Source organism: Eurypyga helias, unplaced genomic scaffold (assembly GCF_000690775.1).
Source record: "Eurypyga helias isolate BGI_N326 unplaced genomic scaffold, ASM69077v1 scaffold14509, whole genome shotgun sequence".
NCBI lineage: Eukaryota > Metazoa > Chordata > Aves > Eurypygiformes > Eurypygidae > Eurypyga > Eurypyga helias.
Genome location: NW_010270273.1, coordinates 1 through 12,190, shown reverse-complemented (window position 1 = coordinate 12,190; position 12,190 = coordinate 1). Strand labels below are relative to the sequence as shown.

The following is a 12,190-nucleotide window of genomic DNA, read 5'->3' as shown; positions in this document are numbered from 1 at the left end:
CAGGACATTAGAATTCCGAACGCCTGCTGCCTCAGCTGACACAGCACTTCATTTGGCCTTGTAAAAGACTCTTTTCCCAACGGTGTTCAGATGGCTGGCATTGAAGTTGTTTCTCCATAGCGGCCTGCCCAGGGACAGAACAGGTGTGTTGCTAACCCACAAGGCCTTTGGTGCAAACGTCTTCCCTGCTAGAGGCATTGTGGAAAGGTGCAGATCTTCTGCCAAAAAGCAAAGTGTTTTGCTCCTGAGTTTTACCTGAACACCAGGGTGGCTACCACACGCAAGCGAAGCAATGATCTGCCCTGTATGGAAGGTGGATATAGAGGGTCTCCTGAACTGAGACCCTGTCAGAGGGGCAGAGGCCATCTGTCCATTTTCTGCTCTCCAGCATTGATTCTCCTTCTGCTCTTGGTCCTTTTCTGTCTTCCTGTCCATCCTTTGTAGCCTATCACTTTCCTAATTCTACTTGAAAGCACCTCTCCTTTCCCTCATCTAGGCAACTAGCTGCTTCTAACTTAGTCTAAAAAAAATAAACGTGAGCCTTCTAGAATCATTTCAATCTCTGTCATTGGATTTCTGGATTGTGTTGCTTGTTTTTAAAGCAGAGATGCTGGTTAAGGGATTCTTTCTTCCACCTCTTTTTCTACTCTCCTCATCACTGACGTTGGATACTGAGGTGCAGCTATTCAAGGGCTGATCTTCCCGTTGATCCGCCTTTTTGTCCTTTACTTGCCCTTCCTCTGTAAGCCTTTTACCCTGATCTTGCTCTTTTCATCACCTTGTTTATCTGCGAGGATCTGTTGCTTTTAGCCTGATGAGTATGGAATTCACTGCCCACTTTCACAACACTTGAGCTAGGGCTGTGGTTTCTGAGCCTAGAGAGTATGAAAGTCCAAAGAATACGCTTGTGAATAATTGTAAAGCCTATATTCAGGTTCTGCAGGAGAGCTGCACTGAACAATTTCAGTCTTTGTTAGAAACTTCCTTGGGACCATTTACGGACTCATCCATGGAGTGTCAGGAAGTCACTGACTGACGTGCCATCACCTATGGGCAGTGTCGGGCCCTGGCAGCTTAGAAATGCCATTTAAAACCTTAAATTAATTTTGTGTGGTGAGAGCTGCTTCTGACCTCCTTGAACCATCAAGCTCTTAGCCTGAGCAGTTGAAGCAGCTGAGCCACAGAGTGCATTCCTGAGGACTAACCACTAATCCAGTGGTTAATCTCAATCTCTTTCTTTCTTTGCCTACACAACCCTTTATTTTTATGCTTTGCATGATGTTAGCTCTTGTGCACTTTGTACCTTGGGAGATGCTTTACTCTGCCTTCCAGGATACTAAAACCCAGCCTTGGCTACTGGGACTGGGCATTTTATGACAAATATTTATTGAAATGGTACCGCTGATTATAATAATCTCCAGGACTTCCTTGCCTGCCCTACAGTGGGGCTGAGTTTGTTTCAGCTCCAAGCCAGTGAGAGCGTTCCTGCGGAACAAGCTACCTGAGAACTTGCTTAAGAAATTCTTCCCTTTTAGCGTGGTGGGGGGAGTGCCATTCATTTTGATTGTGAAACCTTTCTTTTGTTTCTCTCTTCGCAGTTATGTGGCTGTGGGCTGCTGGGCGTGGGCATCTGGCTGTCGGTGTCACAAGGAAACTTCGCCACATTTTCTCCCAGCTTTCCGTCGCTTTCAGCTGCCAACCTGGTCATTGCCATTGGCACAGTCATCATGGTGACCGGCTTTCTGGGCTGCCTAGGTGCTATCAAGGAAAACAAGTGCCTCCTGTTGAGCGTAAGACACAAATGCTTCTTTTTGTTAAGACCAGTGCCTGTAGATTTGTTATTGTTTTATTTGAATGACCAGTGCAAAACAGTCATGTAGATCACTGTGCATTGCCCTTGGCTTGCAATCTGCCGGGTGCTTGCAGCGTGACATCCCACAGCTTTGGTCGCAGTGCTACCATTGGTGTATTAGCAAATGTGTCACTGTTACTGCCTGCCCTAATTAGTATTTATTAATTTGTATTAGCACAGCAAATTAGGGTCAGTTACTTCTGAATGGTTAAGCAAGAACTGTAGGCTCAGTCTGGATAGTCCTTCTGGAAATGTCTGTTAGAAGGATTATCTGACAAAATCTTAAGCACAGCTGCTTTTCAGTGCCGCTGAAAGCCTCTCCTGGCTATTTTTTACTTGGCCCTTACCTAAGGCCTTTGTCAGAGGTTGGTGGAAACCATCTGATCCAAAGTTAAGAAGTCAAGGTCTCTGCCTGCCTTACCAATAAAAAAAAATATCTGATCCAGTCCCAGTTTATGAATCACAGGAGCTGTGACAGTAAGGAGCACATGAGTTTTCCTTGTGTAAAAGTCTCCCTTAATGGTGTTGGGGAACAGCTGGACAACACTGCTTAGGCTGCCTCAGAGAAGGAAACTGGAGGACAAATGTGTACCTGTTTTTTGCTCTCTGCTGCTTGGTTTTGTATGTTGTACAGCTTAGAAAAGCAAACAGAGAATAGCAATGAGTCGATGTTGCTCATCCACACAAATTGCAACACCATATGATTTTTTTAATCTATTTTTTTGTAAAGAGCGTTTATATTCTTACAGCCTTCTGCAGAAGTCTTTTTATACTATCACAACTACAGTGAGTTTCTGATTAGAGAGCTTGCTGCACTGTATACCATCTCCCCCAGTGTCTGTGTGGGGGATGCCATGCTTATGTACCTGAAGGGGCTACAAGGAAGCTGGGGGGGACTTTTTACAGGGGCCTGTAGTGACAGGACAAGCGTTAACGGGTACAAATTGAAAGTGGGGAGGTTTAGATTAGATATCAGGAAGAAGGTCTTCCCGGAGAGGGTGGTGAAGCACTGGGACAGGGTGCCCAGAGATGTTGTGGATGCCCCATCCCTGGATGTCTTCAAGGCCAGGCTGGATGAGGCTTGGAGCAACCTGGTCTAGTGGAAGGTGTCCCTGCCCATGGCAGGGGGGTTGGAACTGGATGACCTTTAAGGTCCCTTCCCACCCAAACCATTCCATGATTCTATGTGGCAGTCCACTCATAAATCAAGGCAATTAGTGGGCATGAAAAGTAGCAGTGTGAAAGTACTGCTGCTCACACTTGGGATGCCCCTGCAGAGAGAGATTTCAGCTACAGAGTTGGGAATAGAAGTGCAGAGTAATATGACAACAGTTCCAACAGGCAGCCAGATATGGTTAAAGCCTGCCTCCTAGGGAATGACTCCTGAGGCACATCACGTTGATCTTCTTGTGGTAATGGGTTTAGCATCTGTTCTGCAGTCTGTGTGAAGGAAAGAGACTACCAGGGCTGTGTACTGTGTCAGCAGTCAAAAAAACAAGACAAAAATATTGCTGAAACCTGCAGAGTGGTAGTAGGACGAAACCCAAGATTTAGAGAATGCTAGACAGTGAGTTTCTCAGTGATGGTGAGACCTACAGGAGCTTTAGTGGCAGTATAGCATCAATATGCCTGAATAGTTTGAAGGCAAACATGCATTGTTTTGGCCGTAGAGGAAAGGTTTAGAGGACAAGGCCTATAGTCTTCAGTTTCTAGCACTCCCTAGTTTGCTCTATAGTTGGCAAGTGTCTATATACTATCTGTTTTTTCTTTCTTCTAGTTTTTCATCGTTTTGCTGATAATTCTCCTGGCAGAGCTGATACTACTCATTTTGTTCTTTGTTTATATGGACAAGGTAAGCAAATATGACATATAGATTAAGTAGATGTACGAGCTTGTAGAACAGGTTCAGTTTGGTTTTGTTTGATGGTATGTGGGTTTTCCTTGTTCTTCACTCTGGTGAAGGTGTAACCTTGAGATCTCAGCTGTCTTCTATAAGCTGCTTCTGCAGGGGGAGGAAGAAGTGATGAGGAGGTCAAGCAGGGGAGAAGAACCTGCTGAGCTTTACAATTTCCTCCCAGAAGTAAAACCATGGTCCAAGGCCTCCTCCCTTTTAGTAATGTCCTAAAAGCTAAGATAGCTTTCAATGTAGCTGTTTGATACCTCTGCAAGAAGCTGATCATCTTGTGAACCTGGGTTGTGGGAGGTCTCCTGCGTAAGACCTGGTTAGCTTCTTAGGGCCACCCTTGAACAGGACTGGAGGAGAGAGTCTTGGGATATTCACAGGTTATTCCAGGTGCTGTCTTCACCTGACTGAGCAGTCCCAGGGAGTTTGACAGAGGTGCAGAACAGGTCAAGAGGCAGCTTCTCATAAAGCCCATCTGTAGGAATCTGCTGTCTAGTAGAGATTAAGTCAAGTAGGCACAATTGGTTGGCCTGTCATATGTGTAACACTGGAAAAATCCTTGGGGAGCTGGAGCACTCTGCTAAACACAGGACAGAGCCTTACAGTATGAGCGTCTCCAGGCTGATTTTAAAACTGAGCTTCTACTAGATTTGTATCACTTTGCAGGTTGTCATTATGATGCCTGCCACTTAAAGGAAGCTGGGGTGAACTTCTGATTTTGAATGGGGTGTCGAAGAGGGATGAAACAGATCTTACAATATAGTCAACATTGTGCCAGGACCCATAGGTTAATCCTTTCTTGTTCAGCCTGGAGAAGAGGAGGCTCCGAGGAGACCTCATTGCAGCTTTCCAGTATCTGAAGGGGCTACAAGGAAGCTGGGGGGGACTTTTTACAAGGGCCTGTAGTGACAGGACAAGGGGTAACGGGTACAAATTGAAAACAGGGAGGTTTAGATTAGATATCAGGAAGAAATTCTTCCCAGAGAGGGTGGTGAGGCACTGGGACAGGTTGCCCAGAGAAGCTGTGGATGCCCCATCCCTGGAAGTGTCCAAGGCCACGCTGGATGAGGCTTGGAGCAACCTGGTCTAGTGCAAGGTGTCCCTGCCCATAGCAGGGGGGTCAGAACTAGATGATCTTTAAGGACCCTTCCAACCCAAACCATTCTATGATTCTATGATTCTCTGCTGCCAGCTCACTGCTGTCAGAGCCAATGTACATTCCTCCTGCATCCAGGATTCCAGACTCAGACTGAAATTTATACAAGAAAGGGGACATCTCAGATCTGCCGTTAAGCATTCCAACTTTCTCCTCTAAAGAAAGAAGCGCACATTTGAAAATCATAAAACCTACAAGCCTGTCCCCATAAGAAGAAAACAATAATGCCCTTTTCCAATTGATTTTGTGTCATGTATATATATCCTTAATTGTAGCCTGCCTGAACCTGTGCAAGGGATAACCACGTGTAGGCTGGGAGGCTGTGACTCTGGTTTTATGGCATTAGCAGATTAAAGCAGGCTGTAGGTTACAGGCAGGAGAGGCTGCTGTGGGGTATTGCCAACAGCTGTCTCTGGCAAAGTTAAAGTAGGCTCAGCGTATTTCAGCTGATTACTCTTCAGTTAGTTGGAATCAGATGATGACTGTATCGCATACTCTTGGTAGAGAAGCAGCTGTTTGGTTTCCTATCTCATGAGAATTAATTTAGTATTTTAAAAGCTGAGGGAGAGTCTAGGCCTTAGAATGTGCTGAAAGGTCCCACTGATTTGTGAGAGTCTTCATATGATGTAGATTTTCTACCCAGTGTTTGTGGTGAGAGAGGGTGAGAGAGATACATTCTGTGTGGAAGTCTGTACTATGTGGTCCTTTCCTCTGAGCAGCAGTGCATTGACTTTCTGTATTTTTTTACATGATCCAGGTCAGTGAGAGTGCAAAGAAGGATTTGAAGGAAGGTATGAAGCTATACAATTCAGAAAATAATGTTGGACTGAAGAATGCATGGAATATCATTCAAGCAGAGGTAACACATTTTCTCAATATTATAAAATAACAGTTTGGCCATTAAGGCTGCTGCAGTCTGTTAACTGTGGCATCCAGATGGCTAATGGTTTCTGATTTTGCATTCTTGAACATCCAGGGAGTACTGTGAAACCCAGGATCACAGTGTACTCTGTAAGGTGAAATACGCTTACCTCTCTCTGAGGTTCTCTGTGCCTATCACAGGCACAGAGACAAGCTGAAACAGAGGAGAAACAGCAAAAACTGCAGCTTTGGCAGCTAGGCTTTTGCCATCCAGCAGTTGTGGGAATATTACCTTAAGTTTTGGTGTTTGTGCTCATGTCTATGACAAGAAGACTTTCTTTTTCTTATGTTGTTCAATATGTGCTTTTAGTGATCACTCAGCACAAAGCACTTCAAAAATGCAGAAGTGTCATGGCATCACTTTTGAAAATATACAGTGGTTTGGTGGAAGTAAAAGTTTGGGCTGGTCCATGATTCACAAATTGTGCTAGTTAAGCTAATTTATTAATCCTTTACTTTTGCCTTAGATGAAATGCTGTGGTGTGAATGACTTTACGGATTGGTACCCAGTGCTGGGAGAAAACACTGTCCCAGACCGATGTTGTACAGAAAACTCACAAGACTGTGGACGGAACTCCACCGAATTAGTGTGGAAAACGGTATGGCTAAGGCTTAGGGAGGGGTGGGAAGGAAGAAAATAGAGGGAATGCACGTGAAAGAAAACGTGACCGTGGAGTTTCAATTTTCATCTTTCATCATTTCAGGGATGTTACGAGAGAGTTATGACCTGGTTCGATGAGAACAAGCATGTCCTTGGCTCAGTTGGGATGTGCATGCTCATAATGCAGGTAATACTGCTGTTACGTTTGTCAGCGTAGCTTTAATGTGCTATCACCATTCTTGATCCTGCTGGGTGGAGAGCGGTGCTCAACTGCTTTGCGTTTGCTCCTGATTTCAGAAATGCCAGGTGTGTTCTATGAGGTCATTTAAGCCCATATAGTCAGAAAGGAGGCAGGTCAGTAGTCAGCCCTGCAAAGATGACACACTGCAGTAGGGTTGTGCTTACCTGTGTTTTGACTTCAGAGCGTCACTTTGGAGTTCCTGTATTTAGCCATTTGTTACGCTGTCCCTTAGGGAACCGGGGTTTTAAATTTTGGAAGCAAGTTCTAGAAATTGCCAAAATGAGTCATATCGTGTATGTTAAAGGGGTTAAAAAAAAAAAAAAAGCAGAAGTATAATCATAATCTGTTAAGATTTTGGGGTTCCTTTATCACTGCTGTACTTTTGGGTGAGAATACCTAAATCTGATCTTTTCAGTCATAGTTGTCTGGCTAAACAAGCACAAGTTGTTGGGTAAAAAGGAAGAGTGACTCATATGTATTGATCCTGAAAAATTCTTGCATGATTTGCACTGTTGACAAAGAGCCCGGAGAGCTTTTTGCATCCCTCTGTGCTCTGACAGATACGGCTCTGGACATCACCGTCTGCCTGAACAACATATCTCCAAGTTTACTGCTCAGTGTTGAGGTTTGGGAAAAACGGCTAGCGTAGAATGACTTTTCAAATTACAGCTGGACCATGAACGCCGGTCAGCAGTGCAGTTTTGGCGTCCACCCTGTACTGAAGCCCTTATTGTTTGTTTTCCTTCAGATTCTTGGCATGGCCTTCTCCATGACACTCTTCCAGCAGATTCACAGGACTGGCAAAAAATATGATGCCTAAAGCCTCTGAAACATTATCACATCAACCTTTCTGTTTCACCATGAAAATGAACAAAAGGAATGACCGCAAAGTGTGTCGAGCCTATAGGAATCCGTCCCGTTGACCGATCTACTCTGTTGTTCCTTGTCCAGTTATTATCATAACTTGTTGTTTGACTCTGTTTTTTGTCAGTTTCACACTTGCCATTTATTTGCCAAAGAGGGGGGAAACCCCCCAAACAAATGGATTTTCTACACGAAATCATAGATCTGCTCTAAGAATGTTTCTTAACTGAATAAAGCATTTTGCTCTACTAATCCATGCTACATGTGCAAAAATTAAGTGTGGTCAACTTCAAGGGAGAATTCTTCAAAGTCTTCCATTAAGTTTTCAACCCTCACGTCCGATTTGTTGGAAGACTCGGAAAAGACACTAACTGTCCTAAGAACTGGAGCTGCTTTGATCGGGAGGAGCAGCTTCTTGTACCTTATGGTGTATACTTTTTTATTATGGTAATGATGATGATAATTATTATGACAGATATAGCTTAGAATTTAGTTGCCTGACTTATAACTTCTTACGGTTTTTGGTTTTACACATTTATTGTACATTAATTTGGGAACCACTGTGTGATCTCCAGAGGACATGTTTTTCAAAGTTGACGGTGCAGGCAAATGAAGACATAACTTTCCTCAAGTTCATGGGGAGGCATCGTCTACCTTTATCAGGGCTTTGATGCCCTTCCTGTAACAAAGGTGGTTCCTTTCAAATCAGAGGCTCTTTCCTCAGCTGGAATGCCTTCCCATTGGACCACATAGTGATATCCCTACTCCTGTGAGGCAAAGTTCCAATGCCTTTATTCACCAAAGCAGTGTCTGGCTGCTTTGATGCCATGCTACAGTAAAAGCTGAAAGACCTGACCGAGCAGGTTACTGCTCCCTGGTGTGAAGGAGAGAGATGGCAGGCTGACCTATGGGCCGGTTGGTAGCAGACTTCACAGACTGTGTTGTCTGTTCCAGAAAGTTTGCCCAAGGCATGGTATGCTGTGGGATAGGAGAGAAGGGGGTGACAATTTGATGGCAACATGGTCCTGCCATGCCCTTCATTGAAGGCGTTTCTTCAGGCGGATGACAGCTATCTCCCTGAGCTGGAAAAGGTGGTTTGATTAAAGGTGACCAGAGGATGCAGGGAAGGTGCAGTTTCCAAAGCAGCACTCAGAGACAGTAGATGTTATCACACCTTTAGTCCAGAATTGGTTCTTGCTGCTGGATTGCCAGGTCCATCCAGTGGGATAGTTCAGAGTTCACTGCAATGCATTATTTTTACCAACATTCCTGTTAGAAAACTTGAACCTGTATTTTTCTACTTTGAATGCTGCTTCATTGCAAGCACCCCCCAGTTACCCTTTGTTCCAGGGTTTTGCTGTTTTGTGAAGGAAGAAGGAAAAGCTCAGACATTGGAGGATGTTTGATTTAACCCCAGTCAGGGCTCAAGTCAGGTCTGGAAGCAACACTGCTTTTTGTATTAGCAGCAGTCAGCAGTGACCTTTAGAGGTTACCTCATCCAGTGTCGGCGTCAAAGGGGTTCTGTCATCTATGTGAGGTGGGTTTTGCTGTCACATTATTGGGCTGAGTTTCTGAAACTGTTGGGGATGGAGATTTTATGTCTTTCGGAGCCATGCCATGTCAAACTACTCCTCTGGTTAACAAGTTGCTCTTAATGTCCAGTCTGAATATTTATACTGTAAACTCTTAAAAGATGGCATTTTCATTGTGTCATTCAGCCTATCTTTTCCCTGTGGACTGAAATAGCTGTTGCGTCACTTCTTATCTGGGAGTTTTTCATCCCCTGTTTATCTCCCTAGTAGGTCCTGCATGCATCTCTACATCTGGCAGCAATAGTGTTTTGTGTGGCCTGTGCGTCACTTTTTTGGGTTGCTGTGAAATCAGTGTGACAGGAAGGAGTGTGAATGCGTGGTATAGAGATGAATTTGGGTGTCGTGGTGAAGAAGGAAGTTGCTATTCTTGCAGCATGGCCCTTGCCCATATGAGCACAATGCCCAGATTTTCACAGGGCTCTTGTTTCCCACTGAAGCAGACAATGCCATATGGATTCAGCTATTTCACTTGGATTGCCTTAGAAAGAGTCAGGGAAGAAGCAGAGGGAAAGCACAGAAACTGAATCCAGTTTTACTTCCATTTCTAACAAAAATTGGGACCAGGAGCATCTGAGCCCCACTGGAGAGGGACGTTCCATGTGGAAGAAGGGGCGCTGATGCCCAGTGTTCTTGCTGCTACATGTAAGACTGTATCCAAAGTTGCTGAGATGCGTTCCCATTTTTGCAAGAACGGACGATGATTTTCATCTGATGGCTCCACTGCATCCCCCCTTCAAGCAGGGGTACTTCGCTTTCTCTGGCTATCAAAAAGAGCGGGGTGCAGGGCTGAGCAGGAGCATCATCTTTGTCCTTTTGGGTCACACAGTGGTACCTGCTGCATCTTAAATCTTAATCTGCAGTCAGTTTTTGTACAAAAATGGTAAAATATATTAGTGAAAGTAATAAGGAAATAAAAAATGTTTATGAGTAACTCAGAGATGAAACGCGTAGTTGCAAACTCAGCTACTTTGCCTCCCATCCAAACTTATTTTTCTAGAATGCTTCATTCCATTTCATGATCTGGCACTGTAGATCCTGAAATCTTTTTTTCATGACTACTTTTGGCATTTTAAGCACAGTATTAAGTGAGATAGTTACACAAGCTTCATGTATTCGTCTCTGTGAAGCCACCTACAGGAAGGGAGTCAAAAGCAAGGCTGATTCGTGTCTCTGGCTGACTCTGATGTGGGAGGTGATGACAGACATCTTTAAAGGAGCAGAAAAGTAATACCATTTTCCAGGCCGTAAAAAACACCCCTGAAAAGTGTGAGGCCGCATCAGTCAGTTTGTCAGAGAAGGCACTAACTGTCCTGTGAACTGGTCAAAAGGAGCTTTGGCTCATGTATGTATGCACTTTTTTTGCTTATGCTGGTTGGTGGCTGTGTGCTTTCCCCAACTGTCACTCTGATTATTTAACTGTAAGTTTTTAGCATGATTTTAAATGAAAAAAATGATACTGGGTAAAAGTATCTTTAATATACACAAATACTGATTTATATAAATGCATACCTCTCTCTAATTCATGAAAGCACAGTTCAGGTGTATGAAAGTGCTGTTTCTCTGAGTGTTCCTTCAGATGACAGCATACCTGTTGTCTCACTGTGTTTCATGCTTAGAAGCTGCAGCAGAACTTAAGCAGGGACGTAGCAGAACTGCTTCAAGAACCTCTACTTGAAGGCTGTTGAAGTGATAGCAGTAAATTCTGTTCCCTCCTGGTGGTACCAAGGCTTGTAGTTATAGAAGCCGCTAAAAAGAAGCGCCCATAGCATGTGGGATGATAAAAACAATGGCATAAATGTCTCCAGGATGACGAGATGCCTCGTATATTGTCATGCATGGACTTCCTGGACTATGGTCGTGTTAGGCCAACTCTCAGGTCCTGTGTCCACCCTGCACCCGTACGCGTGAAACAGCAACTCACAGGCAGGAAGGGTGCAAGCAGAGGGCGGCCAAACTCATCCTCATGGCTTTCTCGGGCAGTGTGGTGGTCAGGAATAGAAAAGGCAAGGAGGAAAAGGCTGTTTTCCCAACAGATGGTTCTTGGGAGCAGCACGGAAGAGGGCAGACTTAATTCTGATGTAACTTCTTTCTATAGAGTTGTGCAGCTTCATCCTGTAGCTGGCATGGGGAAACCTGGAGACGTTTGCCTAAGGGCTAGCTCTCTGGGGTGCTGTAGCTAGTAGACACTAAGAAACAACATGCCATTCCCACCAGGTGATGTTTGCACCAGTGTTTCTTCTATGCAATACCTACTTTCGCCTTTATATAAAAGATTTTTACTAGGATGATATAAAAATAAAGGATTTTTTAAAAGGTGCCTCTTTGAGCTCATTTCTGTCCTAACCCCAACTACCACCAAACCGAGTCCAGAAAAAAAAAAAAAAAGAAAATGCAAAAGGTGACAAAAGAGATCTATCCCACTCCAGTGCTGTTGAAGTCCAGAGCTCTGGAAGGTGTTGCACCTCTGAAAAGATCTCACCCCGCCCCCATCCTCTCTCATCCTCCTTCAGAACAATAATAACACAGCAATATGTCTGAAAGATCCACAAAGAACAGCAAATTGGTTTTGAGAGCCTGGAAATATAGAGGAGAGTTTGCAAGTGTCCCAGAGGATATAGAATAGTCAAAGAGAGGACAAAGTAGTAGAGAGCTTGAAAGACATCCAGAGGACACTGAGAAGGCTCAGAAAAACTGCAGAAGTTGATTAAGCATTGAGATGGAGATAGCAGAGAGAAGGGTCACAGAATAGCCCTCCAAATGCCAGGAAAGTAGAAGATGGTCTGAAAGATGCCTGTGAAACTATGGGGCCAAGCACAAAGCAACAGAGTCTGAAAGAGATTCAGAGAACATAAAGTTGCCTGAGGGAAGGGAAGAAAGCCTGTAAGTGCCCAAGGAAACAAAATGTAGCATCTCAAAAAGGCCAAGAAAGAAACAGACAAGACAAAGGACCCCCCAGAGAATATAGAAGAGGCTCAGCCATACCAAGACATTACCAGATATATTACAGGAGCTCCAGAGTACCCAGTAGCACCAACCAGAAAGTTTGAAAGCGACCCAAAG

At 44.3% G+C, this 12,190-nt stretch overlaps 1 protein-coding gene across 1 annotated transcript in view; it reads left to right on the top strand.

The window, feature by feature from the left end:
• TSPAN9 (tetraspanin 9) overlaps window positions 1-7,872 on the top strand; it is a 10,014-nt gene extending 2,142 nt beyond the window's left edge. Inside the window, exons 3-8 of the mRNA XM_010158394.1 lie at window positions 1,599-1,790; window positions 3,630-3,704; window positions 5,669-5,770; window positions 6,300-6,431; window positions 6,537-6,620; window positions 7,423-7,872. Coding sequence (XP_010156696.1) covers window positions 1,599-1,790; window positions 3,630-3,704; window positions 5,669-5,770; window positions 6,300-6,431; window positions 6,537-6,620; window positions 7,423-7,494 — 657 coding nt within the window. The 3' untranslated portion in view covers window positions 7,495-7,872. The remainder of the gene's footprint in view (window positions 1-1,598; window positions 1,791-3,629; window positions 3,705-5,668; window positions 5,771-6,299; window positions 6,432-6,536; window positions 6,621-7,422) is intronic.
• The last annotated feature ends 4,318 nt before the right edge of the window (window positions 7,873-12,190 follow it).